This window comes from Sminthopsis crassicaudata, chromosome 5, assembly GCF_048593235.1.
Source record: "Sminthopsis crassicaudata isolate SCR6 chromosome 5, ASM4859323v1, whole genome shotgun sequence".
In the NCBI taxonomy this organism is placed as follows: domain Eukaryota; kingdom Metazoa; phylum Chordata; class Mammalia; order Dasyuromorphia; family Dasyuridae; genus Sminthopsis; species Sminthopsis crassicaudata.
Window position 1 is genome coordinate 218,313,877 of NC_133621.1, and position 26,152 is coordinate 218,340,028.

At 48.6% G+C, this 26,152-nt stretch overlaps 2 protein-coding genes across 6 annotated transcripts; one reads left to right on the plus strand and one right to left on the minus strand.

The window, feature by feature from the left end:
* The first annotated feature begins 2,627 nt into the window (after nucleotides 1-2,627).
* On the plus strand, nucleotides 2,628-19,990 carry STAT6 (signal transducer and activator of transcription 6). Of its 4 annotated transcripts, none has more exons than XM_074269927.1 (22): nucleotides 2,628-3,228; nucleotides 5,198-5,336; nucleotides 5,785-5,923; nucleotides 6,632-6,715; nucleotides 7,160-7,298; nucleotides 7,483-7,535; nucleotides 7,838-7,986; nucleotides 8,517-8,648; nucleotides 8,873-9,061; nucleotides 9,408-9,495; nucleotides 9,659-9,781; nucleotides 10,242-10,334; nucleotides 10,993-11,199; nucleotides 14,289-14,383; nucleotides 14,502-14,638; nucleotides 15,114-15,260; nucleotides 15,869-15,932; nucleotides 16,016-16,129; nucleotides 16,644-16,739; nucleotides 17,805-17,897; nucleotides 18,217-18,315; nucleotides 18,469-19,990. In XM_074269927.1, the coding sequence occupies exons 2-22, from the start codon at nucleotides 5,221-5,223 to the stop codon at nucleotides 18,656-18,658; spliced, it is 2,547 nt and encodes an 848-aa protein (XP_074126028.1). In that variant the 5' UTR covers nucleotides 2,628-3,228; nucleotides 5,198-5,220; the 3' UTR covers nucleotides 18,659-19,990. The 4 variants fall into 4 exon arrangements, with proteins under 4 accessions (XP_074126028.1, XP_074126026.1, XP_074126027.1 ...); XM_074269925.1 differs by having other exon boundaries at nucleotides 18,199-18,315; nucleotides 18,469-19,455; XM_074269926.1 differs by having other exon boundaries at nucleotides 16,016-16,111; nucleotides 18,199-18,315; nucleotides 18,469-19,455.
* On the minus strand, nucleotides 19,930-26,152 carry NAB2 (NGFI-A binding protein 2). Of its 2 annotated transcripts, XM_074269929.1 has the most exons (7): nucleotides 25,747-26,152; nucleotides 23,485-24,343; nucleotides 22,855-22,988; nucleotides 22,451-22,502; nucleotides 22,211-22,343; nucleotides 21,655-21,843; nucleotides 19,930-20,762 (listed from the first exon to the last, which is right to left on the minus strand). In XM_074269929.1, exons 1-7 carry the CDS (start codon nucleotides 25,827-25,829, stop codon nucleotides 20,653-20,655), a joined length of 1,560 nt encoding a protein of 519 aa, XP_074126030.1. In that variant the 5' UTR covers nucleotides 25,830-26,152; the 3' UTR covers nucleotides 19,930-20,652. The 2 variants fall into 2 exon arrangements, with proteins under 2 accessions (XP_074126030.1, XP_074126031.1); XM_074269930.1 differs by lacking the exon at nucleotides 21,655-21,843.

Genomic DNA, 26,152 nt, shown 5'->3' on the forward strand with positions numbered 1-26,152 from the left:
TTAGAATCAGCCAGAGTCAGGGTAAGCAAAAGTCTTTATTCTTGGTCTTTAGCAGTAGAAGTGAAGGAGAGGGAAGCAACCTCACCTCTTCCTCTTCTGCCCAGAGCCAGTCTGGCTAGTCTCACTGCACCTCCTAGTCCCTCCCACAATTTTCTGTATAGACCAAACGATTGGGCCAGCACAGGATAGTGGGAAGGGCCATTTTCCAAGCATATGCTAATAGAGTATTGTCCAATCAGTAATTAGCCTCAAGTGCTCGATTGTCCAACCCCAGGGGCATTTCAACCCCTTACAGAATAATTTCAGGCTTAGAAAATAATTTCATTCTTTGTCCCAAAATTGTTACTACCTAGTGGCTTGTTAGGGACTCATGAATAGAGTAGAGCCTGGCTTAATTAAAGGAAGAGGGAGGTATTTCTTCCCTCTCAGAAGTTCTGTTACTGAAGACTCCTGTTCAAAATCCCCTTCCTCCTCCCAACCCCTTTCCCGAAGACTCATATCATTAATATCAGTGGCCCAAAGCCCTCAAGACTGATGACAATCCTGGCAATGCACTCTGAATTCAGCTGAGCTGGTTTTCATATGACAAACATGCAGTTTGTTGCTAGGCACATAATAACAACCACAATAATAGATAATACATAGAGCTTTAAGATTTGCAAAATGCTTTACACGCATGACTTCATTTGATCCTCATAATAACCCTGTGAGATGCTGATGACTCCTAATTTACAGACAAGAAAACTGAGAAAGGGCTTGTTTAAGATCAAATGCAGTCTTGACAAAAGTTAGCAACTGATTAAATACGTGAAGTAAGAATTCCAAGACTCAAAAATAACTGCAAAACTATGAACCCCTAGGGACTGGAAGAATAGTGACATCATGAACAGAGAAAAGAGATTTGAGTGGGATTAGAGACAAAGATAATGGATTTCCTTTGGAACATCCTAATTTTGAGGTATCTCGTTTATATGGAAGAGACTCAGAAAAATCATGGCACAGTGCAAGTAGTTTTGGACTGAGAATAAGAAGATTTTGGTTTTGCTATTAACTTCATGGGCAGGTCACCCAACCTCTCTGGAACTCTGTAAATAGAGGGGGTTAGATTAAATTATCTCTAAGCGTTATTCTGGCTTTGAGAGTCTAGGATTTTACACAGCAGGACAGCACCCAGAGAGAGGCCTAGGGGGACTGAGTGTGGACCACAACATAGCATTTTCACTTTTTTTTATTGTTGTTTTCTTGCATTTTGCTCTCTCTCATTTTTTCCCTTTTTAATTTGATTTTTCTTCTGCAGCACGATAACTGCAGTTGCAGATGTTTAACCAATATTGAATTACTTGCCATCTAGGGAAGAAGGTGGAAGAAGAGAAGAAAAAAATTTTGGAACATAAGGCTTTGCAAGAGTAAATGTTGAAAATAAAAAGCTTTAATAAAAAAAAAAAACTTAGCTTCGGTCTCAGTTGGAACCTGAGGTAGGTAAATAAGGCAGTTCTTCTTGTTTTGAAAGGTGAGGAGAGGAAAGTTCCAGAGCTAAGATTCTGATGTGAGGACAAAGCTTGGCCCGCTTTCTGCCTCAGCTTCCCAGGTGTGTGATAACCCCTCCCTGTGTTGATCTGCTCACTTTTCTCTTTCGCTTTTGATCTGTCAAGGACTTTAACAGAGGTGTGTGCGCAGGTGCAGGAACACCACACACACACACACACACACACACACACACACACACACACACACACACACACACACACACACACCCCTTCCTTCATACACACTTCTTTCTCTTAAAGGAACATGGATCACTGAGTTGAATCATGAGAGAATCATTAACAGAGGTTGGTGTCTCTCGGGTGAAAATACACATGCATGCCTTTGTGCATCCACGTGCCCACTCACACTCACTCCCACGTGCTCACACACATACACACCACATTCCTTGTGGACAAGAGGGGCCCTAGCGCCGACTAGGTCCTAGCTGTGGACACTAGGGGGCAGCACACACCTAATTTTTGCCGGGAGACGGGGCGAGGAAGAGAGTTGGAAAAGCCACAAAAGTGTGAGGGTCCAGGACCACCACCAGTTGTGCAGAGGCCCTCCTCCTAAAATTAGGGGTGGGAGCGTGCTGACGCTGGCGTAAAGAAGATGGGGGAGGGAGAAGCCTTGGGAGGGATGAGGATGACTCACGCATTGAGCAAGAGCTCTGCGTGTGTGGTGTGTTGTGTCTGTGACTTTACGTTGATGTGCCTCTCTCTGTGCAAACGCAGCGTTGTATGCAGAATGTTTATGTTTCTCTGTGTAGTTTGTGCCTCTGTATATCTCTGTCGTTCCACGGAAAGACAGAGGGTTTCTCCAGCTCACGCAGCGGAGTGGAGTTGAATTCACACCTCTGGACACTTTTTCTTCCCCTAGGCTCTTTCTGATCTCCCCCAGATCACTTTGGCATATCCAGCGGCAAAGCCTATGCTCACCTCACCAAGCTAGGCCAGGAACTCCCGTCACCAGCCTCCCGTGCAACCAGTGGTGCGGCGGTGTTCCGAGAGATGTGTGTGTGTGTGGGGGGGGATCAAAAGTCTCCATCCCGACGCTTCCCTGTTCTATAGCACCCCCTCCTGGAGAAGCGGAGGTCCGAAGGGTGGGGCTCCCCCTAAACTAGGGTATAAGATGTATTTAATGAACCCTTCCCGACAGAAATCCAGAGCCTGATCAGGGGTGCGGTGGGCCGGGAGTCGGGGAGAAACTTTCCTGAGTCTCTCATCGGAGCAAATCCTCGAAGACCAAGTTGGCTGCTTCCGCCCCCGAGGGACGGCCAGGGAGCGGAGGAGGGCAGTCAGGAAACAGGGAGAGTGAGGACCCTTATTCTCCCTGAGAGTCGGGGGAAGGCCGTGAGTGTGCCCCCAGAGACCCGACATTGGGCTTCCAAAGGGGAATCCCCCCTTTTACACACATACACACCCACTTTCTTCCTCTTCCTCCTCTGGCACACTTTCTCTTCTCTGTTGTCGTCAGAGATCCAGGGAGGGACCCAAGACAAGCAGAGAAGCCGGAAACTGCAGGCAGAAGCTGCCGTGGCTGGTACTGAAGAGGAAGACCTGGGAAGAGTTGGGGGTTTTTAATCAAGGGGGGGTACCCTGACCAGGGAGGCCCCCCCAACTCGCTGAACAGAGTCACAAGCCCATGGGGCCAGGCAGTGTCCACTGAGAGAGGGAGAAGACACCAAAGGGGTTGCCAAAGGTGAGGGGGAGGGGAAGGATCTGATGAGGGGCGGGTTGGAGGCTATTCTGGGGGCTGATTTGCCCTGCACCCCAACTTGGGAACGGGGAGGTTAAATGGGGAGGAAGATTCTCACATTCCCTGCCCCTAGGAATGTCCTGGGAAGGAGGAAGCTACTAGAACTCCTGGGGACTGCTTCATAGGATATGATTTGAGAAAGCTTTTTACACCCTCCTTAGATTTGTACCTGGGTTGGAGTCTTCCTCCCCCCCCCCCCCTTGAGGTAGTGCCTCTAGGTGTCATAGTGGTGGGAGGAAGGCTGAAAGGTTCCTCCCCCCTTTCAGAGAAAGGAGAAGGGGATTAGTATCCTTTCCAAAGACAGTTAATGCCCAGAACCAGGGGAAGAGGCCCTGTCAAAGTTCTGACACCCCTAACCCGGGCTCCAGCCCTGGGGGTGTGGTCAGGATGGAGATTTATGACTTAGAGGAAGGGCTTCAGACCTCATGGTTGGAGGGGGAGGAATTTCCCTAATTAATACAAATTCACTGCTTCCCCTTCCTATCTGTTTCTCTTCCCCCCTCCCCTCCCCAACCTCTCTACTACTGTAGGGACTGAGATTTCTCTGAACTCAGTTAACCCATCCAAGCTCCCCAAAACACCTGGACTCCCAGATACAGTCCAAATCAGACTGTGGGGCTAATAGCGCTTTTAACTAGTTGTAGAAACCTAGAGATGGGCCTAATTGGAGATAATCAGCAGGCTGAGGTTTAAAATGCTTAGTTTCCTTGCTTGTTTGGGAAAGAGAATTTTGGAGGGGAGAGCGTTCCCTTCTCTTTTTCCTATTCGGAGATACTGGAGGATTTGGAGTAGTTGGGGAGGGGCAGTAGTGAGCCCTCATTCATCCCTAGAATATCCTGATCAGTTTTTCTGAAAAGCTTCAGCCCAGAACTGTAGGGATGGACAAGGACTCAGGAGATTGCACTCAAAGGAAAAAATCTTATTGGGGGAAAGGGTTAGCACTGGACAGGGAGGGGGTTAGGGAGATTTACTTCAGGATGATCCCCAGATGGAGAGACTCAGTATGAATCCCTATGGTTACTTCATGGAAGGCTGAACCAGTGGAGGGGGGCTGAGATTTTGGTGGGGATGGGGTTGAGAACTCTTAAGTAACAACTTCGACTTCATCATTTGGGGGTTTCCATTCCCCTCCTCCTCCCACCCACCTGTGAGGTGGAAATCATGTCAGAAATATGAACTGAGAGGTCTGTGGGGAACTACTGACCTACACCATTAATATTGCTTGCTCAGAAAGTAGAGAATGCTCTTCATTTCTCTCGCTCAGCTCTTCTTTTTTTTTCTTGCTTTTTCATCTTTAACCCTTGATTCTTAACTCTTTTCCTCTTCTTCAGCCCTCTTTGTCTGTTTTTATTTCTTCTCCCTTCTTCCTTAACATTTTTCTCACATTCTCTATTCTATTTCCTTTTGTCTTCTTTCATTCTTTATCTTTCTCTTTTTTTGTTCCTCTATTTTTCTCTTTCCTTATCTTTCTTTCCTTCTCCCATTCTTTTTCTCTATGGATCTTTCTTTCCAAAAGATATTTCTTTCTCTCCTTTTCTCTCTCTAATTTTCTCTTAGATCCTCTCCTTTCCATCTTGCATTCTCCCCCTCAAAACTATCCTCTTCGTTCCCCGTTTTTCATTCATAGTCCCTTTGCTCCTACTGGCCAGAAATTTTTTTAAAAATTTAATTAAATTAAACCATTCATTTTTCTCAGAAATTATATTATGAGGCTGGGCGGGCAATTTGTGTTGTAGTTTCAAGGATACCATCAGTAAAAGCTGATTGAAGAAAGAAGGTAAGTAAGTAAGGTGCAGGGACTCAAGACTCTGACTTAGAAATTATAGAGGGAAGGCATGTAAAAAGAACAGAAAAAGAGATCTTGGGACTTAGAGTTTCCTCCTCTAATATGGTTTTGATTTTCCATTTCCAGGCGAACCTCCTAATTCTCAGACTATGTCTCTCTGGAGTCTAGTTGCCAAGATGCCCCCAGAAAAATTCCAGGGGCTATTTGTACAGTTTCCCCAACGACTACGGCATCTCCTGGGGGACTGGCTGGAGAACCAACCCTGGTGAGTCTGGTATAACCCTCTGGTAACCCTGGTTACCTCCCCTATGTCCTTGAAATTCTCATGCAGATTCCCTCCCTTCACCCCAGATTCCCCAGATTTCTGAGGATGGATTTGCAAAAGTCCAACTGGAATTGTATAAATTGACAAGAGGGGAGGATTCCATGAAGAAGGGAACTGTTGAGGCTATAGAGAGGAGGGTCAGTCCTGGTTGGGGAGTAGGGAGAAAAAGATTCCGGGATTTCTGAGAGATTTGGAAACAAGGATGGTGGCAGCAGACAAAAAGTACAAGAAGAGTTCTGGGGATAAAGAAGCGGGTGGAGGGGATACATAGGATGGGGGATGAATTGGAGATTTTGAGAGGGAGGTGAGTTAAACAGCCCTCATTTGGTGGGAAGTCATGGGGTGGAGTGGTAAGAAGCTCTGTTCAAAGCATTGTCCTCTCTCCTAGGGAGTTCCTAGGTAGCTCTGATGCCTTCTCCTGCCGGATAGCTAGCACCTTGCTCTCTGAAACTGTCCAGCAGTTGAAGGCTGCGGCTGGAGAACAAGGAGAAGGAAGAACAACCATGCAGCACATCAGTAACATAGAGGTGGGTCTCAATTGGGACAGAGATATAGGGCAAGGGAGAGAGGGAAGAGATATTTATTTTCTTTCTTTCTTATTTTAGTGTTTTTTAAATTTTCAAAACATATGCAAGGATAATTTTTCAACACTGACCCTTGAAAAATCTTGCATTCCAATTTTCTCCCCATTCCCTTCCCCTAAATGACAAGTAATCCAATATATGTTAAACATGGTAAAAAAAAATAAATTATGGAACAGATATTTATTACGTACCTGTGATGTGCTAGGCATAATGCTAAGTGTTTTACAATTATAACTTCATTTGATCCTTACAACAATTCTGGAAGATAGGTCCTGTTATTTTGTTTTGTTTTGTTTTGTTTTAATTTTTTGATAGGTCCTATTATTATCTCCACCCTACATTTGAGGAAACTGAGGCATATAGAGGTTAATCACTTGCGTATAGTCCAAGGCTGGATTTGAACTCAACTTTTCTTAACTCCACTTTATCTGTGACATCTTGCTGCCTACATACCACTTAACAAAGGCTAGACAGTTAACAAATGTTCAAAAGTTGACATTTGAAGGATGGAATGCCAGTTACAGTCTTTTAGTGTCTATCACTCTGGGATGCCTTAGTGTGGGCTATGGGTATTTGGAACAGGGTAGGGATGAAAGAGAATGACAAGAGTCCAGACCAGTACCAACCGACCCTTCCTTACTGCCTCTGCAGAGTTTATACCAGAGAGACCCACTGAAGCTAGTGGCCACTTTCCGGCAGATTTTACAAGGAGAGAAAGTAGCCGTCATGGAACAGGTATTGCAATCCCACACCTTCAGCTCAAGACTCCTGAGCTTAGCTTCTAGAAATGAAAGGGAGTGGAAGAAAGTGTTGTCCTTGAATTCACCTCCAGGATAAGAACCCCAAAGCTTTAGGACCAGGATGATTATACATTGGCCTGGAACCAGAGGAAATTCCAAGATCAGATTGAAGGAAGATGGCAAGGGAGGGATGGCTTGTGAGAAACACTACTGGGAGAAGAGGGTTAGAGGCTAGAGATGGAAGGTTTGAAAGGGAATTTTTGGAGCCCATTGTTCCCTTGTCCCATGGAAACTACAGCAAGAGCATCTGAATTTAGTAGAAAGGATGGCAAGTCAGATATGGCAGGCCAAAGGAAAGGAAGAGGTATATGTCTCCAGAGCATGGAGAGGGGCTAAGAAAGGGAGTGATGGGTCCTCATGACACCCCGTCTTCTTACAGTTCCGTCACCTTCCTCTTACTTTCCACTGGAAACAAGAGGAACTCAAGTTTAGTATGGTGCTTCGAAGACTGAAGCACCACGTGGGAGATATCAGAGCCCTTCGGGAGACCGTGCAGCAGGGAAGGGACTCAGGACAAGGTAAGGGGAAAGGAGCCAAAACCTCAATGAGGTAAAAAGGGAAAAGCCCACCAAGTGCCAACTTCAGTCTCTGGGAGTCTTGACGGTGTGAGTGCAGGTGATAAGGATGGGGATGGCGTCTCTCTTTTTGCCCCCTAATTCCAACTGTTTCTGAATTCTTTATTCCATACCTCAATCCCTCCAGTGTGTCTGCAGAACATGATAGAGAAACCAACCAATGGAACAAGTTCAAGTGAGGTAAATAAGGGCCTGAGGGGATGGAGAGTGAGTCAAAATATGGCAGAAGGGGAGAAGGGAGTGGGACCCGGACTTCAAGAAGGAGCTAGACCATCACCTGCTGGGGATATGGGATTGTTCAAACAGGGGCTGTATTATATGACTTCCTTCCAACCCTGGGCCTGGCTGCCTCACAGCAAGGAAGACCTGAGTTAGTGTGGGGGCAGATAAAAGAAGGGGCTGGATAAGGGATGCAGATGTCATGACTAGGATGATGATGACATCAGCTTCTGCAACCCATCTCCTGCCTCTCCCTACTCTAGTCATTGACAAGGTTACTGCAAGAAACGGTCAGGGAGCTGGAGGGGGCCCAGGCCCTGGTGCTGAAGAAGATCCAGATCTGGAAGCGGCAGCAACAGCTGGCAGGGAATGGGGCACCCTTTGATGAGAGCCTTGCACCCCTTCAAGAGAGGTCAGAAGTGGCACGGGGAGGGCACTTGGATGGCAAGGTGAAAAGAAAAGTGGGCAGAATTGAGGGAGACTTGTGGGGGGGGAAGTCAGGTGGAAGAAATCATACTTGGATCTGTGAGCATTGGTACAGGGGTTGTGGAAGAGACAGGGCAAAGGCAGAGAGCGAAACCTGTCCCTCTTATCAGCCTAGACTACCACCCCAGGGCCTTCCTCCATGTGAATGGTGACAATTTCTACTCTCACCCCGGATCCTACCCTGCAGTCCCTGCTCTCTTTACCCCAGAGCTTCTCTCTCTCTAGTCCTAGTGCCCTTCTACACCACCCTTACCCCCAGAACTTGTAACTATGACTCATTCTTTCTGCCATTCACCTGGGCTGGGAATGGGAGAAAACAAGGCTCTAGAGTGTGGGGAAGGATAATAAGGGATTGCAGGGGAGAGGTGGAGTTAGTCGATGGGGACGCAGCCCATGATTGGAGCAGGGTGGTCAGAAGTGAGAACTCCTTGACATCCTTCCTGTCCCTGGCCCCAGGTGTGAGAATCTGGTGGAAATTTATTCCCAACTGCAGCAGGAGGTGGGGGGGGCCGCTGGGGAGCTGGAGCCCAATGTCCAGGCTGCACTGAACTGCCGGCTGGATGAAGTCCTTCAGACTCTGGTTACCAGGTATCTCAAGAGCCCCCATTCTGTCCCCTTCTCACTCCCGCTCAGCTCAGCGCATTGTACAGAGCAAACACCAGGGGAGGAGGGGGGATATTTTGGATAGAGTCACTTCAAAGAGGATCTGGACTTTAGGCAGAACCTCAGAGTGTCCTGTGGGGAAGCAAGCAGAGGTGGGGTGCTCAGGCCCACTACCCCGGCTTAGTATCTCCTTGGCCTCTTTCCTACAGCTCCTTCCTGGTAGAGAAGCAGCCTCCCCAGGTGCTAAAGACACAGACCAAGTTCCAGGCTGGGGTTCGGTTTCTTCTGGGATTTCGGCTCCTGGGGACTCCCGCCAAGGCACCCGTGGTCCGTGCAGACATGGTGACTGAGAAGCAGGCCAGGGAGCTGAATCATCCCCAGGGCTCGGGGGCCGGGGTGTAAGTGAAGGGATCGGGTTTGTGGGGCTTCCCAGGAGAGGGGCACTCCTGCATGTGGCCCATAGAGGACTATGGAGGGATAGGGGAGCCAGTTACAATGGGGAGAAAGGGACCTTCACTAATCACAAGGAGAAGGGACAGCTCTGCTCTGAAATAAAGGGCAAGCGCCTCTTTTAACTCACTGGTTTTAGCCTGGGGAAATCTGGAAATGGGGACACAGATTGGAAATGGGAAAATTGGAAGTGGCTTGAGCCATCTGACTGGGACCAGAACCAGACCAAATATATTCTCACATGTATAATCACAGACACCTTTTCTCCTAAAACTCTACCTCTGCCTTCCCTAGGGAAAGCACAGGAGAAATCACCAACAACACGGTGCCTCTGGAGAACAGCATCCCAGGGAACTGCTGCTCTGCGCTCTTTAAGAACTTGGTGAGGGGCTTGGTGGGAGGGGAGAGGGGGCCAGGGAGAGGAAGGCCTTCTGTCACAGTGTCTCCAGAGGGGCCCATCAGAGAGAGGGCTCAGGAGACAGACACCTGGAGAGAGCTAATCCTGCTCTTCCCTTCTCACCTTGAATGTCCCCTTCCTATCCCAGTTACTGAAGAAGATCAAGCGCTGTGAACGGAAGGGCACAGAATCTGTAACTGAAGAGAAGTGCGCTGTCCTTTTTTCTACCAGTTTCACTCTAGGACCCAACAATCTCACTTTCCACCTTCAGGTAATTGCTGAGACATTCAACCCAGGGATCCTCCATCTTGCATAGCCTAGCCCTTGGTCTTCTTCCATTATTCCTCATTCGGAATTTCCCAAGACTCCCTTCTGCTCTTGGCTCCCCTCACCAAGATGTCCATCTTCTCTGTGGCCTGCCATGCTGATTCTATCAGAAATATCAGCTCTGTCCCCCACTTACTCTCCATCATGCCATTTATATTCTGAGTACCTTCCCTCCTTCTCCATCCCTCTAAGAGCTAATCATCATAGGTGATGATGAGTATTTGTCTTCCCTTCAGGGACATCCCACCCACTCTGTTCCCATCTGGGCCACATTAAAGAGATTGAAAGGGTCAAAGGTCTCAAGAAATACCTCCTCCTCCCACCCCACCCCAAAAAAGACCACACCAGGGAAGGAAGCAATTGTTGGTCCAGTTATGACCCTCCATCTTACTTTTCTATCCAAGGCTCTATCCCTTCCCTTGGTTGTCATTGTCCATGGGAACCAGGACAATAATGCTAAAGCCACTATTCTATGGGACAATGCCTTCTCAGAGATGGTGAGTGAGGGTGTCTTGGATCTGTGGGAGGGGCTGCAGGGATGGGTCAAGGGAGAGTCAGCAACAGTGTGAACATAGCATTTTCATTTTTTGTTGTTTGCTTTCATTTTGTTTTCTTTCTCATTTTTTTCCCTTTTTGATCTGATTTTTTCCTGTGCATCAAGATAACTGTATAAATATGTATACATATATTGGATTTAACATATATTTTAATATGTTTAACATAAATTGGATTACTTGCCATCTAGGGGAGGGAGAAGAAGGGGAGGGGGATAAAGGAGAGGAGAAATTTGGAACACAAGGTTTTGCAAGGGTCAATGTTGAAAAATTATCCTTGCAAATGCTTTTAAAATAAAAAGCTTTAATATTAATAATAAAAAGAAAGAATCAGTGTGAGAGGGAGAGACAGAGAAAGACAGTGAGTGAGAGAAAGACACACAGTGAAAGACAGAGAGGGTAGAGGGAGGGAGGGGGAGGAAAAAGACAAAGGGGGGAGAGACAGAGACAGACAGAAGCAGATACAAAGAAAGAGACACAAAGAGACAGAGAGAAAGAAACAGAGAAAGAGAAACAGAAGGATAGAGAGACTGAGGAGGCAGAGCTTGGGAGCCCTTTCCTTGACTGATTCCTTTCTACCCTCCAATCTCGGCTCCCCAAGGACCGGATACCATTCATGGTGGCTGAGAGGGTACCCTGGGAGAAGATGTGTGAAACTTTAAACCTCAAATTCATGGCAGAGGTGGGGACAAGCCAGGGCCTGCTCCCTGAGCATTTCCTCTTTCTGGCCCAGAAGATTTTTAATGACAACAGTCTTAATATGGAAACTTTCCAGAACCGCACTGTGTCATGGGCACAGTTCAACAAGGTCAGTCCCTTTCTGTCTTCTTAGATCCTTTTTCCAGGAACCTTGGGAAATACTAAATCTTCCAAACCAGCACCCTCTGAAGAGAATGTAAGGAAATCTGCTGTCCTCAGGCAATGGAAAGAATGCATGTAGGCAGTGGTCTTGGGTTCAAATTCTGTTTCTCATTTTAATACCTATATGCAAGTCATTCATCATTTTCAGTTTTCTTGCTTATAAGTGAGAGAAATTAAAGGAATGACCCCTTTCAACTCTAAGTCTGAGATCCTCTAAAGTATTAATAATGTGGAAAAATAAAATTTTATTAAAATAATTTTTAAAGTAAGTATTAATAATGTCGACAAGAAATAGAAATGTGTTTACCCCTGGCAGCTCTGTGATAGCCACAACCTTCCCAAATCTCCAAAGCTTTTTGTCTCTCCCAAACGAGCTTTACTCCTGCCCATTCCAACCATCTTGGATGCCCTGACCAGATCCCTCAAAGCATACTAGATTAGGGTCTTGAATTAATTGGTTTTGGAGTCCTTACTTATCAGCTTCATTGATGACTGGGCATCCAGTTAAATAGTGTGGCTGGAAGTTATTCTAGATTCCTTTTAAAAAGTTGAATAATAGTTTTATTGATGACTTTTTTTTTTTTAACATTGCAATCCTTTCTGAATACATATTGTCTCTCTTTCCCAATGATCCATTCCTCATAGTAAAGAAAAATGGTTAATTAAAACTAATGCAGTGATGGAGTCTATCAATGTATGCAGCATTCCACAGCCATAGATCTCAAGCTTCCTACAAAAGGAGAAATTTACATTTTCTCATCTTTTCTCTAGGTCCAAGATTTATTTGATATGAGATTCTTTTTTCTTTCTTTCTTTCTTTTTTTTTTGAGGCTGGGGTTAAGTGACTTGCCCAGGGTCACACAGCTAGGAAGTGTTAAGTGTCTGAGATTAGATTTGAACTCGGGTCCTCCTGAATTCAAGGCTGGTGCTCGATCCACTGCGCCACCTAGCGGCCCCATTGATATGGGATTCTTAAGGTTGTGCTGGGAAAGTCTAGTTTTTTTGGCAGGCTCTTCCTAGTTGGAAGAACTTGGAGTTCAGAATTATCCCAACTGAAGGCTACTATCTAAAGCTGTCTGGCCAAGTGTGAAAAATTTATTATCAGAAGGTTAGCCACTACCGTTTTAGGTGTACAAAGACACACAAAAATGGAGTATATTAAGGCATCTAGAAAGATTGCTATTTGCTTTGGTGAAGGGCATGTCCACCTCAGTGAAAGCATGGACTTTTGAAATGTTGATGACTAGAATAAAAGAATGACCACTCTGATCTTTGGATTTGCACATGGTTATAGGAGGAGCATGAGTTTAAAGATAAAGGTATTTTAGTCCTCTAGTCCACTGATGTCAAACTCAAAGAACTGGGGTCACATAAGAATCCTGTTTTGACTTTAAAAATCACTTATTAACATTTTCTATGTTTTATTGTATTTTTATTTATTTTTGTTAAATATTTCCCAATTATATTTTACTTTGGGAGTGTTGCAGGCCATGTGCTGTGGGAGGACTACATGGCTTGAAACTGAGATCCAATAGAGTTAAATAGCATGTCTAAAAGAATATAGCTACTTAATAGCAGAGATGGTATTTGAGGTGCTCAGATTCTTGCTCTAAGTCCCACCCCCTTTTTAAAACTGACATGCTAACTCTTATTGAGACAAAGGAAGAAAAGATAGTGATTTAAAATTACTTTGACCAATTGGGGAAATGTCACGCCTTTCTCTGCCTGAAAATCAGGATAATAATACATACGTTTCCATAACTGGTTGGCAAATAAGCTTCTTCATAATAACTCTGTGAAGCAGATAGTAATAATTTTCAATGGGGATGCATCTAGAATCCTCCCCATCCCCAGTCTATTCTTTCACTGAGGGTCAGAAACCAAAATAGGCAGTAAGGACTCAGCAAGCATAAAAGAGAAGACCTTAAGTTCCTAGCTGTCCACAAGCTGAAAATGAGGCATCTATATTGTGTCCTTGTACAAGAAAAGTCAATTCATAGGATATATTAAAAAGAAGCCACAATCCTTCCTTGGACCCTACTGGGCAAGATTCTGGAAGACATCATTCCTTTGTTTTCTGCTGTAGCCAGATCCCACATTAAGGCGTCTGCTTGATTTGGATGATAATTTTAATAGGGATATGCTGGAGTAACTGGAACAGGACTGGAGATGAGACAAAAGGAAGATGAAAAGTATGGAAGACAGATCAGAGGAGGAAAAGTGGAAGGAAACAAGATTATTTAACTTGGAGAAAGGAAAGCACAGGGGAAGTCCACTGATCAGTTATTCATAGAATAATACTGAGAGCTATGGGACTTTAGCCCACTTAGGTCATTCATGCTCTTCAGGTGATGAAGAAACCAAAGGCCAGGAAAGAATGGTCTCTTACCATATAAGGGACACATGGGTACCAGAGTAGCACAGCAAGCAGTATAACAATGATTTCTTAACCTCATGGCTGCCTCCAGAGACCCCAAGGAAATCTCAACAGAGAACATTACATTTTAGAGAGAATATTACACTATGCTATGTTTTCCTTAAGGGCAAGGAATTTGTTTATCCTTATTTCTGTCCCCAACACTTAGTGCAATGCCCAGTTCATAGCAAGTGCTTAATAAAATGCTTGTTGACAAACTGAGGGTGAAATGGATTTAAAGTAAAGCAGGAAACAAATTTGTTATGCTTTAAATTGTTGTTCAGTTGTGACACCATTGGGGGTTTTCTTGGTAGAGATACTAGAGTGGTTTGCCATTTCCTTCTCCAGCTCATTTTACAAGTGAGGAAACTAAGGCCCACAGGGTTAAGTGACTTGCCCAGGGTCACACAGCTAGTGTCTGAGGCTGAATTTGAACTTAGATGTTCTGTTTGCAGGCCCTTCTGTCTCCACTGCCAAACAGCCTATATTTTTATGTGATTGCTCACACCCGTGCTATGCTTTTTGTCTTCTGACTGTGCTCAGACTGGACCTGAATTCTGTGCCTTCATTCTCACTCTCTTCCTCTCTCTGCCCTTTCATCCCCCCATCATTTCCCCTAGGAGATCCTTCTTGGCCGTGGATTCACCTTCTGGCAGTGGTTTGATGGTGTCCTGGATCTCACCAAGCGTTGCCTCCGCAGCTACTGGTCCGACAGGTGTGTTGCTCCTGGTCAATGGAATTCCAGAATCCCTCTCTTCTGGGCTCCCTTCTTTCCTAGGATCCCCAGTGTCCTCCCAGCTTCTGATCCTTCTTCTTCATCCCCTGGTCCCCAGGCTAATTATTGGCTTCATCAGCAAACAGTATGTCAACAACCTGCTCCATGGTGAACCAGACGGTACTTTTCTCCTTCGATTCAGTGACTCGGAGATTGGGGGCATTACCATCGCACACATCATTCGGGCCCAAGATGGTAAAGTTATCTCAGATTCCTTCTTGGCCAGAGGCTTTCCATGGAAAGAAACCCCCCTATGACTCGTTGCTGTTTCATGGATCTCTTTAACCTTGAGTAGTCCCCCATCTCTTCCTCTGCTCTCTGTAAGAATGAGCCACAAGGCTCTCCTTCCTCCACAGCCCTCTCACCTCTTCCGGGACATTACCACCAAACCCAGGGCTTTGTCCCCCAAACCTTCCCAAGTCCTCCTAAAAGAGCAAAAATCAAGGAGCCCATCTTTCTTCCTTTGGGACTATTCACACCTGTGTCACAGGGCCTGGTTTCCATTCTTGCCATGTGTACTTTAACAATATAAATTCAGAAATGTCGGGATTCTAGACACCTGAGTCACCTCCTCTTGACTTCATGATCTGAGTTAGGGATCTTTAACAGGAACAAGAAGAGTGGAGAAGGTCTGGACGGAGGGGACTTAAAGTCTTTCTTCTCATCCTAGGTACGCCACAGATTGAGAACATCCAACCATTCTCTGCAAAGGATCTATCCATTAGATCTCTAGGAGACCGGATTCGTGACCTGGCTCAGCTTAAGAACCTCTACCCAAAGAAACCCAAAGATGAGGCCTTTCGGAGCCACTACAAGCGTAAGCTAGAACGCTCTTCCTTTCCTTCCCACACACATAAACAGTCGTACACTTCCTAGTCTTTCCTTCCTACTATCTTATAGTATATGTGTATGTGTGTGTGTATGTATATACATATGTATTCATATACATATACTTTATTTACATATTTGTATGTACATAATTTCATATACATATATGCCTATATATTTTTCATATATATAGACACTGTAAGATAGTAAACACACATATAAGAACTTTTACATACTGTATCTAAATAGTAGGAAGGAAAGAAGGTGTGTATGTGTATCTTCTACATTTCCTATTTCTTAGCTACCTACTTCTAGCTCCTTACCTACTGTTTATTTTCCCATCTTAATCCCCCATCTCCATCTCCTCTCATCTGCTTGTGAGTTACCCACACAGCCATCACCCTAATTTCCCATCCTCTATTACTATCCCTCTTTACTTCTTTCTCTCTTACTCTATCTTTCTAGCCTCTATTTCTTTAGTCTTTTTATCCTCCTCCCCAATTTTCTCCCATCTCTCAATTCTCCTGTATTCTAGACCCATCCTGCCAGGGTTTTTCCTGACTTTCCAATCTCTTCTCTTTTCTCCTTCCACCCTAGCGGAACAGATGGGCAAGGACGGCAGGGGATATGTCCCAGCTACTATCAAGATGACTGTTGAGCGGTGAGTAGGGTAAGAAAGGGGCCAGAATCTAGGTCTGTGATGCCCACACATTTTCACATATTTGTCTCCCTGTATTCATTCAGGGACCAGCCACTACCTGCTCTGGAGAACCAGATGCCTGCCATGATGACCACATCCACCTATGACCTTCAACCCAGTCCTGAGCCATTTACTACACAGTTCGTATCAGAAAGGGTGTAAGCATTTCTTCGGACAGTATGGGGAAAGTAATAATAATCTACAACTAGCATCGACAACATTGACACTGTGCTTTAAGGTCTATAAAACATTTTCTCACGAGTAACTTATGAAACAGAAACTGTATCATTGTCCCCATTTTACAAATGAGGGGTCAGAAACCCAGAATGCATTAAGTGATCTGTCCACGGTCACAAACTAGTTACAGCTGGGAGCCTGGGTTCTGGACAGATTTCCTGACACTAAGCCCAACTGTCTTCCCACCACATTATTGTCTCTACGAAGACAAGCAATTGGCTCATGGGAATAATTTATTGGTATGAAGAGCCTGAGGAGCCATTAATGGCTACAGGCAACTTTTGTTAAAGGGAGGAAGTGGGTATATATGGGGGGTGTCTGTATGTTACTATCTGACTAGGTTCCTTTCAATGCAATGGGTGCACTGTGTCCTGGAGGGATAATAATGGGATCATGGAGACGGACTATGATTCAGATGACCTTTCTGTCCCTCAGTTCCAGGACGCCAGTATTCCCAGGACACCCTGTACAGTCTCAATTTCACATACAGCCATTGGAGGAGTCCCATGAAATGCTGACTAACTTTCAAGAGTAAGTCTCACCCGTCTAAGAGAAGTCAGATGATGTCCAATGGGGAATAGAAGAGTCTGAATTTTTTTTTTTATCATCAAGATTTATTATATAGCTAGGCCATGATGGGACTAGCTAGGCCCATGCTAATGGGACATTAGGGCTGGTAGATTGCTTGAGTTTGAGAGTTCTAAGCTGCATTAGGAATAGGTTAATTAGGTGTCCTCACTAAGTCTGGAACCAATATGGTTGGAGTTAGGTTGGGGGGAAGTTGGGGAATAGACATCAAGCCACCTAAGGAGGGTAAACCAGCCCAGGTCAAAAATAACGACAAATTAAATCTCCAGCACTCATAATTAGAGGGGTTGGTCCCTTAAGTGATCCCTATATTTCTAGTCTGAGAAAGATAGGGAGACCCAGTTTCAAAAATGAAATAAAATTTAAAAGGATCTGCTATTGGACTGAGGGAATGGAGGTAAGACCTAGAAAACTATTTTGCTATTTATTCTCCAGGCCCCAGGCTCCTCTTTGTTGTCTGGCCTCTTGTAGCATCTATTGCTTATGTTACTGATTACACAAAGCTTTGGGATGCCTCTTTTATTATGTTCACTTTTCACTTTTCATCAATATCCTTATCTTCTCTCCTCTAATAGAATGAAAACTCCATTTAAGAAGGAAGTGTATCTTTTCTTTTTAAAATCCCACAGAGTCTATACTTAGTATAGTCCTGTAAATTTAGTAGCTACTTAATCTCCATTGATTAAGATTTCTGGGAGGATAAAATTGTGAGAATCATAGCAAGTTAGACCTGAAAGAGACCTTGAGAGATCATCCAGTCCTTTTGCAGTTAGCTGTTCATAGGATCATTGGACTGAGGATTACAGGGCTTTTGGAGCCATCTAGTCAATGACTTTCATCTGGGGTGTGAAGGAACTGAGGTCCAGAGAAAATGGATAATTTGATCGATGTCACAGGGGATGATAGAATTAGACCAGAATGGTAGATTCCAAATCCAGTGCCTCTTCTGCTACATATCTTCCTTCCCAGTCTCTTCCCTTCTTTAATGGTGTCCTCCCCTTCTCCCAGACCACCTTCTGCTTGCAGATCCTCCCTACAAGTGGGTCTGATGCCTCCTAGAATGAGTCAGCTGAACATGTCTTTTGAACAACCACATCCTCAGTAAGTAATAGGATTGTTGTGGGGACTACTTCCCTCTCCCCAACTCTCTGCTCATTGCTCAATGCTGACATTACTACAGTGACTTAATCTCTCTGAGCCTGTTTCCTGATTTGTAAGTTAAGAGTTGTATTAGATGACCTCTCCAGGTCTAACTCTAGGGTTAAAGTCTAACCAGCTCTAACTCTATGATCATGTGATCTTCAGGAACAGATACCCTACAGTCCCCCTCTTTTCAACCTGAGCAAGAACATCCCATCCCCCAAAACCAGATCCTTATTTGCTTTCCTCTATATCACCAAAGGGTTCTGATTCCACCCAGGGATCCAGCAATCCACAACCCCAACTCCATGGTCTGCTCAGACGTGAGCATGAGGGAAGAAGAAGGGCTAGGGCAACATGTCTTTCCTTTAGAAAACTGGTGAGTATTGAGGATGGGGAAGAAGGGTTAGTGAGGGAGGCCCAGTTGTGAAAGGGGCAGGCACTGGATGGAAAAGGGGAGAACTACATCTAAGAGGTGAGAGGAGTGAACTTTCCCTTATACAACTGCATTTCTTGACTGTTCTTCCATAAGGAGTGAAGACATCCCTGTCTTGCTGCCCCCGACTGATCAGGACCTGACCAAACTTCTCCTGGAGGGGCAGTTGGAAGAAGTGCCAGGGCCCCTGCCAATCCCGTCCCTTATGTCCACCCCTCATTACGGGCAGCCTGCTTTGACCCCTTCCCATTTAGACCTAAGTACCAATCCCAGTTGGGGGCCCTAGAGGCAATGGGGGTTCTGGGAGATCCTTACTCTTCTTAGCCTTTGAGACTTCCCCAGGTTCTCACCAACCTTTGGAGATGGAACCTGCTCTGGTCTGGAATTCTGTCCATGATTTCTGCACCCTCCCCAGCCACCCTTCCTAGGACTATCATAACGAGCGGTCCCCTGCCCTTCAACTGATAGACCCACTGTCCGTCAGAGTAAAAGGGCTTTGTGGGGAGTCTGCTGAGAGCACTGCAGATCTTCTCCTACTCTCCCACACCACCTCTCCAGAATGGGAAGGGAAGGTTGGTCTGCAAACAAAAAGTCCAAACACGCCAGCACATGCCAGTCTTGGCAGAGGCACAAGCATTCCTCATGAAAAGGTGCAGCAGGTGAGGGTGGGGGAAGGGCACAGGTGTGAGGCACAGAGAATGGTTCCTCCTGCATTTGTGGACGAAGGAGCCACGTGCAGAAACACAGAGACACGATCACACATTTGCACTGTTGTCTGGGGCTGAAGTGATGAGCTGGAAGGAACTAGCTCAAGATGGTCTGGTGATATTGAGGTAGGGTTGGAGAGAAGAGGAAAAGGGGTCTGTACAGTTGGTTTCTGGTATGGGTTTCACCCAATTTCAAAAATAAAAAAAAAACACCTTGTAGACAGGCTTTGCGTCTGCACAAGTAAAACTATGTGGATGACTTTTCATGTATGATAGCACAAGAACAGGCCTGTTTTTGCATGTTGTAACTTTTTTTTCACAAATGCGAGAGCTTGTTGTGACTACAAAATTATAAATGTTTCTTTCTCTTTTTGCATCTGTGTGCATGTGTGGCTTTTGCTAACTCAGCAGTCTCCAAGCCCTAGAGGTCTCTGGTGGGTGAGAATAGTTTTTTTTTTTTTTTTTTTTGTTTTGTTTTCTTTCTTTCTTATCACAGTAGCTCAGTCTAAACGAAAAACTCTTCAGAGTATCTGACCAGGGTAGCTTCACTAGGGAGTGTTGGACTGAAAATCAGAAAGAAATGAGTTTGAATCCCACTTCATAGACCCACTGGACACATGACCCCTGGGCAAGTTAAAGTTATTCTCATTTTCCTCATCCACAAAATGGGAAGAATGGCCCATATTTCTGCTGCCTCAAGTAGGCTGTTAGGATTATCTGCCTAATTTATGTTTAAAAATTTCACTTTCAAGGACAGGAAGCAAGGGCCCCTTCTAATTTTCCCCTCAAATACCAAACCCCGCCCCAGATTCTTCCCAATGCAAACCACCCCCACCCTCTGGGTCATGAATCCTAAGCCATAAAATAAATTTTATTCCAAAATAACAAAATAAATAATCTACTGTACACGGTGTGAAAGGACTGATGTTCTAACTGCTAGACAGACGCTGTAGTTCAGTCCCAGGGTGGGGGACATCCTGAATCCAACCTAGGGAAGGGCTGGTTTTTACAGGGGAGCCCACTCCACCCCCAGCTGAGTGAGGGGGAGGAGGGATGACTGATGATCTTTTTTTTTTTTTTTTTGAGGGGGTGGAAGTAAACTGCAGCGTTTGTTAAATTAAAGAAACAAAACTAGAAGCACAAACATGGGGAGGAGGGAGGTAAGCTGGAGGGAAAGCTGGGGTTCTCAGGGCTCCCCCACTTGCACTGAGAAAAGTTTTCATTCTGAGCTTCTGGATTCTCCCAGAATGGCTCCAACATTTCCCCTAAATCCAAACTATACCTGTTGATACAGGGGTTCATAACTAGAATGTGTATGAGAGAATGAGGGAGAAGAACCCCGGAATGTCCAGGAGAGGCGTTTGAGAGGCAGAGTTCACACGGAATGCCCTTCCCTCTAGGCCAGGGGGCAGATTCTGCCCTCATTGTGGCTGCCTTATTGCTTGATGCCCCATTTGTCCAATGCCCATGGAGCAGGGGAGGCAGAGGGGAGGGTCTGTGGAGGATCAGAGGGAGTTGAGAGTCCAGGGTCCGAGGAGGCAGAGGTCCGGGTTCCTGTCCACGTTGGAGTCCCTCACTGCCGGCTGACTTCAGCCTCCACCTTCACACTGGCCCTTCTGCCCTCGACCAGGGCTGGGTGGGTCCCAGGGGCAGGACAGCGCTCCAACAAGCCCTCTTCGAACTCTGCGGGGAGATGAGGCAGGTCAGGAAGGGGCATGGCGGGGGGTAGTCCCAACATGGACCCCAAAGAACAGAAAAAGCCAAAGGAAGAGCTCGGCTCCTCCCGGAGCCATCCCCAGCCCCAGCCCGTGCAAGGCTCCGGGCCCTAAGTCTTTCTCTTGGCTCTGGGTGTCCTGCTGCTGTACTGCTGGAATTTCTGGTTCTAGCAGGAGCTGCGGGGGCGAGCTGGCTCTGACCTCTCCTCCTCTTCCCCCCCCCTTCTCTGGGCCTCTCAGGCTCACCCCACTCCTGCTCCCCTCTCCCCCCCAGCCCGAGTTTCTGGGAATCCTGTGGGGGGGGGTGAGAAAGGCGGCCAAAGAGCCACAGGAAGCACCTCCCAACTCCTCCCCCAGGCCCAAGCCCCCCCAGTCTCCGCCCCCACTTTCCACCCACACACCATTTAAAAATACTGATCTGGGGTTGGTGGTTTCACCTCCTGCGTCACTCTCAGCCTAGCAGCTGCCCCCACCCTTCCCCCCCCTACATTGCACCTCCCTGCTTGGCTTTTCCACACCCATCCCTGCCCCCATCTCCCCTAATACAACTCTGCTGCCCCCATTTCCAAAACAGCTTTTACTATGCCCCCCCTATGGTTACATCCTCTCCTCCCCAGCTGGTTTTCTGCCCACCCTTGGGTGAATTCTCCATGTCCCCTCCTATTCCCCATCCCCCACTTGTAGACCAATCAGACATAAAAATGCAGGTTCCTGAAGGAGACCCACAATTCCATGGGTCCTTAAATGTGAGTCTGCCCTCCCTGGCCCTCCAAGGCTCCCATCCTCTGAGAAGGCAATTCTGATTGCAGTGTTCTCCCTCCCCACGCCGGAGGCCTAAGGGGCAGGGCCAGCTGTCTCACCTGCGAGGGGTGGCTTCGCAGGCAGACAAGGGCTGAGTCTGCCCACACGGTCGTGGGAGACAAGGCGGGCAAGCCGCAGCCCCTCGTCCATCAGAGTCTGCTGCAGGATGTGGCGGCTCCACAACCCGTGGGCGGGCAGTGCCAGGGGCAGGTCAGCAGGGGGAGGCGTCAGCCTTGGGCACCCCACAGCTGTGGGCATGGGGCACTGGTCAGACATATTGTGACGGCAACACGGAATATAGACTCCCCGAGATCCACTCAGCCTGCCCCGGGTCTCCTCCAGTCCCTCAGTCAGTCAGACAGCAAGGATGATACCCAAACTACTCCTGCTATTTCCAGAGAGCAACTGACCGGTGAATGGTCATTTATGGAGTGCCCACAATGTGCCAGGTTTTTTCTTTATTCAACTCCTTGTTGGGCAAGAGTTAAGTGACTGAATGTACAGGGATGCTACTGCCACCCCCTTATCAAAGAAGGGGCAAATGCTCTGTGGCCCCACAAAGAATCCCCGATCCCCCCCCAGAGACCGCTCTGTGCCGCTGACACCTCCACTTACCTTGTAAGTGCCCATCCAGACTCTCTCCAGACAGGCTGGCACTATCCTCCTCCAAGCTGGGGCGGTAGAGGGGGCCGTAGGACTCTGGCCCCGGAGGGGGCTGGAGAATTTCAGAGTGGCTTTGCTCCCCAACCTGCAGGCAACCCAAATGCAGGAGTGAGCAATGGGGAGCAGGGACATCCCCGTGGCCCTGTAGGGTCCATCCCGATGTCAACCCCTTATTCCCCCAGAGAAACCCACCTCCTGCTTCAGTTTCTTCAAGGGTGGCCCCCCCATCTCTTCTGTGTGCAACCTGCGGGGAAGAGGGCTAGGTAAGAAGGGCAGGGAGCAAGTTCTGGGCTAGGGTCCGCTTGGCATTAAATGAGCCAGGGCACAGCTCTGGTACCACTTTTACCGGGCCTAATTCACTCTAAGTGAAGTAAGAAAGCAGTCTTTCTCTCATTCTGGCTAGGGAGGGGGTGGGGAGAGGAAGAGAGGGAAGCCCTCAGGGTGCTTTATGGTCAGAGGCTGGCTTTGATGTGGGGCTTCTCAGGACAGTGTCCCTAATGCTGTTCCTGCAGTAAGAATGGGGATCCAGCTCATTGGAAATGCTGAGGAGGGGACCTGCTTTTTAGCCACTGAAGATTTGGGGGAAGGGGTCTCACCTGGAACCCTTGAGAGAGGAGAGGTAGGTACTCTCCCGGGCCACTTGACGAGACAGAGAAAAGAGCTCCACTCTCCGGAGGAGGAGGGTGTTGTCCCTCATGCAGAACTGGGCCGCTGCCTCATTGATGGTCAACTGCAAGGGGGGCGGCAAAGAGTCAGGGGACAGAGTTGGTTCTTAAAAAACTGGCACACCATCACTGGGCACAGAGATGGGGCCTCCAGTTCAGTCGAACTGTGGTTTGGCAGGGGATTTCTTTGTTCTCTCTTTAACCCACTCTCTGCACAGAATCGGAGCTGCAGCCCAGGGGTAGGTCAGGGGAAGTTTTGGGGGCAAAGAACAGCCTCGGGGCGGGGTTCCCACCTGTTGCTTCCTGGAAATGAAGGCCCTCCCCAACAATCATGGGAGTTAGGGTGGCAGTGGGACACGCTTGGCAACAAGCAACATATTCTCTTTTACACCAAACTGTCCCCTTTTGGGGGGGGGGGGGATGAGGGCTTCTGCCTGCCGGGTATGGGAGCCAAGAACATAAGGAATACAGAGAATCTTTGTGCACTGAAGGAGGTCTGGGTGAGACTAGAGCAGGGGCGTGGTGGGGGAGGCACAGCGAGGGGGACCCTGAGGTCCTTACCTCATGCAGGCTGAGCTGTTTGCCTTCCCTGCGCTTGGAGTCAAAGCGTCCATAGATAATGCTGTACTTTCTGATTTCTTCCTCCTTGTGGCTGTCGTTGTCATCCATTTCAAAGATGTGCCCGACACTCCGAGCCAGCTTCTTGTTCAGCTTGAGCAGGGACGTCACCTCCCCGGCGTCTCCCCGGGGGAAGCTCCGGATGAGCCGCTCCACGCTCTCGATCACCATGCGCACCATCTCTGGTTCCAGGCGGTCCGAAGCGCCTCCCACCGCACCAGACCCCGGCCCCTCGGAGACCCCGCCCCCGGCAGGTGGGGAGAAAGGAGGCGAGCTGGCCTCTTCCTCTCCACCAGCACCAACGTCCGACTCTGGCGTGCTCCCACCGGCCCAGACGCGGGGGTCTCCGCCTCCCTGGCCCCCGGGCAAGGGAGACAGCTTCTCCCCCAGTTCTAACGGACTCTTGGGACTGAAGCTTCGGGCACTGCCCGCCTTGTCCCCTGGGCTTCCGTGTCCGTTGCTCATGCTTCCTTTCCGACCACCCGCTGTCTCGGAGATCTTAAAGAGAGGGATGCTGGAGACGGGCACCGCGGGCACGGGCTGGCTGAAGAGCCCCGGGTTAGTGGCCCACTCCCTCAAGGCCTTCTGCAGGCGTCGGACGTGGAGGGGCTTGGTGGCCATGCCCACCAGCGCCATGATCTCCAGGAATTCCTCCTCCCCCGCCTCACACAGCTGCTGAACGTCGTCCCCTCCCTGCTGGATGAAGGTCTCGTAGTAGGACAGGAGGTTGGCTCGCTGCAGGACCCGGTACAGCTGCAGTTCCCCCAGGGTCCGAGGAAGGGCCATGGTTGGAGCACTGGGCCTAGGAAGGGAGCAGGAAGAAGTTAGCCTCAGCCTGTCACCTCCCCTGAAACCACTTCTCCTCCAAATGATCCAGAGTTTCTGCACTCCTTGGAGGTTTGTTCACCTGCGAGCTGATGGAGACTAAGGAGACCTGGGAAGTGGAGTCCCCGAAAGGAGAGAAGCCCATAGCAGGCAAACCGGCACCAATTCACAAGTGCTCATTAAGTACCAACCATGTGCCGGCTCAGCTGTGTGTCACAGAGACATCCAGAGCCGGTGACCTCACCGGGCAAAATTCCCTCAGTCCCCACTTCTCTAGCTTTTCCCTCCTCTTGGCGTTAGAAACCCATGCCGGTTCCCCCATGCCGGTTACATCGAGGCCATCACGTCCCTAGCATGGCCCCACACTCCTCCCTCCCCAACACACTTTCCTACTGAGCGCCCAGTCACAGTCAGACTCCACTCCCCGCCCCGTGGGACACCTCTCTTCTCCCCAGGCCAGGGCAAAAAGCACCCCTCACTCTCATCCACTCCTCTGGGGGCTCCAAGAAGAACGGGGCCTCCCCCAGCCCCAGTTCTCTGAAAGGGGTGTGGTTCGTCCCTTACCCACCCAAGCAGCACCTCCCTTCCCCCATCAGCCACTTCCAGAGCCTTGACCACCTGTCTTCGGAGCTCCTTCACTGAGTCCCCCACCCCACACTTGTGTGACCTTTCCCCACCCCCTTAGCAGCCCCCGAGGCCTCCCAGGGCCCTGGTGCCAAAGGAGAGGAGGGCAGGGGTGTATTCATTGTTCACTTCAGGAGCTGCTCTGCCCACGCACACTTCCCCAGTGGCTGAATGTGTGGGTGCAGACGCCCCTGGGGCCCCCACCTCCCACCTCCCACTTCTTCCCTATTCCCATCCACCTCCGCAGAAGGGGGGCAGTGAATGATGGAGGGGCCAGAGCAGAGGTCCTCGGCAATAAAGCTGTGTATACATAAGCCCCAGACTAAAGGAAATTAGTGCGTCCCCTTCTGCCCTAAGAGAGCCCTGTGTCCCCCCTCCCAGAGAGGTCTGCTCGGAAAAGCCCGCTTTCTCTTTCTCTTGCCGGTCCTAAAGCTAAATCCGTAGGGGGCCCCGCGGCCGGCGGCGAGCACGGGAATGCCCTGCGGATGGAGCTTCCCCGCTCCAGCTAGCTCCCCCGTGCCAGACTGTGCCTGGGGCAGAACCGGGAAGACTGGGCGATGTTCGTCTCCCACTCGGCACTAGCAGCGTCCTGGGCCTCCTTTTCGTGGACTCTGCGGACAGCCCCCACCCTTTTCCTCCTCACCTTCATCTCACTCTCGCTCGCCACTGTTTTCTTGCTGAGCTCCCCATGCCCAGTCCCCTTACAGAACAATTTCACGCCGGCCCTCCCGGCCCGGCCCACTTCTCCCCACTCACTTGGCTCGGGGTTGCGGGGTCCGGCGGGCGCTGTCCCCTCCGCCCGGCGGCTGCTCAGCTGTAGGGGAGGGCGCCCTGTGCATGGACGGTCGGAGACCCTCCGGGGGACCCTGCGCGATTTCCAGTACTCCTTACTCTGCTCCGGGGATTCGGTGCCCAGGGCTCCGTGCAGCGTCCGCCGCCGGCCGTGCTGCGTCCCTGCCTCCACGTCTCCTCTCTCTGTGGCTGTGTCTCGGTGCCTCTGCCCCCCTCTCCGGCTGCGCTTGCCGCCTCCTCCCCCGCAGGACGCACGGGGGAGCGGGCCCGGCGCTGCGCTGGTTGCCGGGCGGGCTGGGGGCGTGGGCAAAGCTGGAGGCGGTGGGCGGGCGCCGGGACCTCAGCCCGGGAGAGAGAACGGAGAAAGACT

Bases quoted from the DNA above. Each gene is read 5' to 3' on its own strand.
- STAT6 (XM_074269925.1), top strand. From the start codon at position 5,221: ATGTCTCTCTGGAGTCTAGTTGCCAAGATGCCCCCAGAAAAATTCCAG. The intron at 7,536-7,837 runs GTAAATAAGGGC...TCCCTACTCTAG, and splicing joins ATGGAACAAGTTCAAGTGAG to TCATTGACAAGGTTACTGCA. The intron at 7,987-8,516 runs GTCAGAAGTGGC...CCCTGGCCCCAG, and splicing joins CTTGCACCCCTTCAAGAGAG to GTGTGAGAATCTGGTGGAAA.
- NAB2 (XM_074269929.1), bottom strand. From the start codon at position 25,829: ATGCACAGGGCGCCCTCCCCTACAGCTGAGCAGCCGCCGGGCGGAGGG. The intron at 22,989-23,484 runs GTAAGGACCTCA...CCCCCCTTGCAG, and splicing joins AACAGCTCAGCCTGCATGAG to TTGACCATCAATGAGGCAGC. The intron at 22,503-22,854 runs GTGAGACCCCTT...TCTTCCCCGCAG, and splicing joins TCCTCTCTCAAGGGTTCCAG to GTTGCACACAGAAGAGATGG.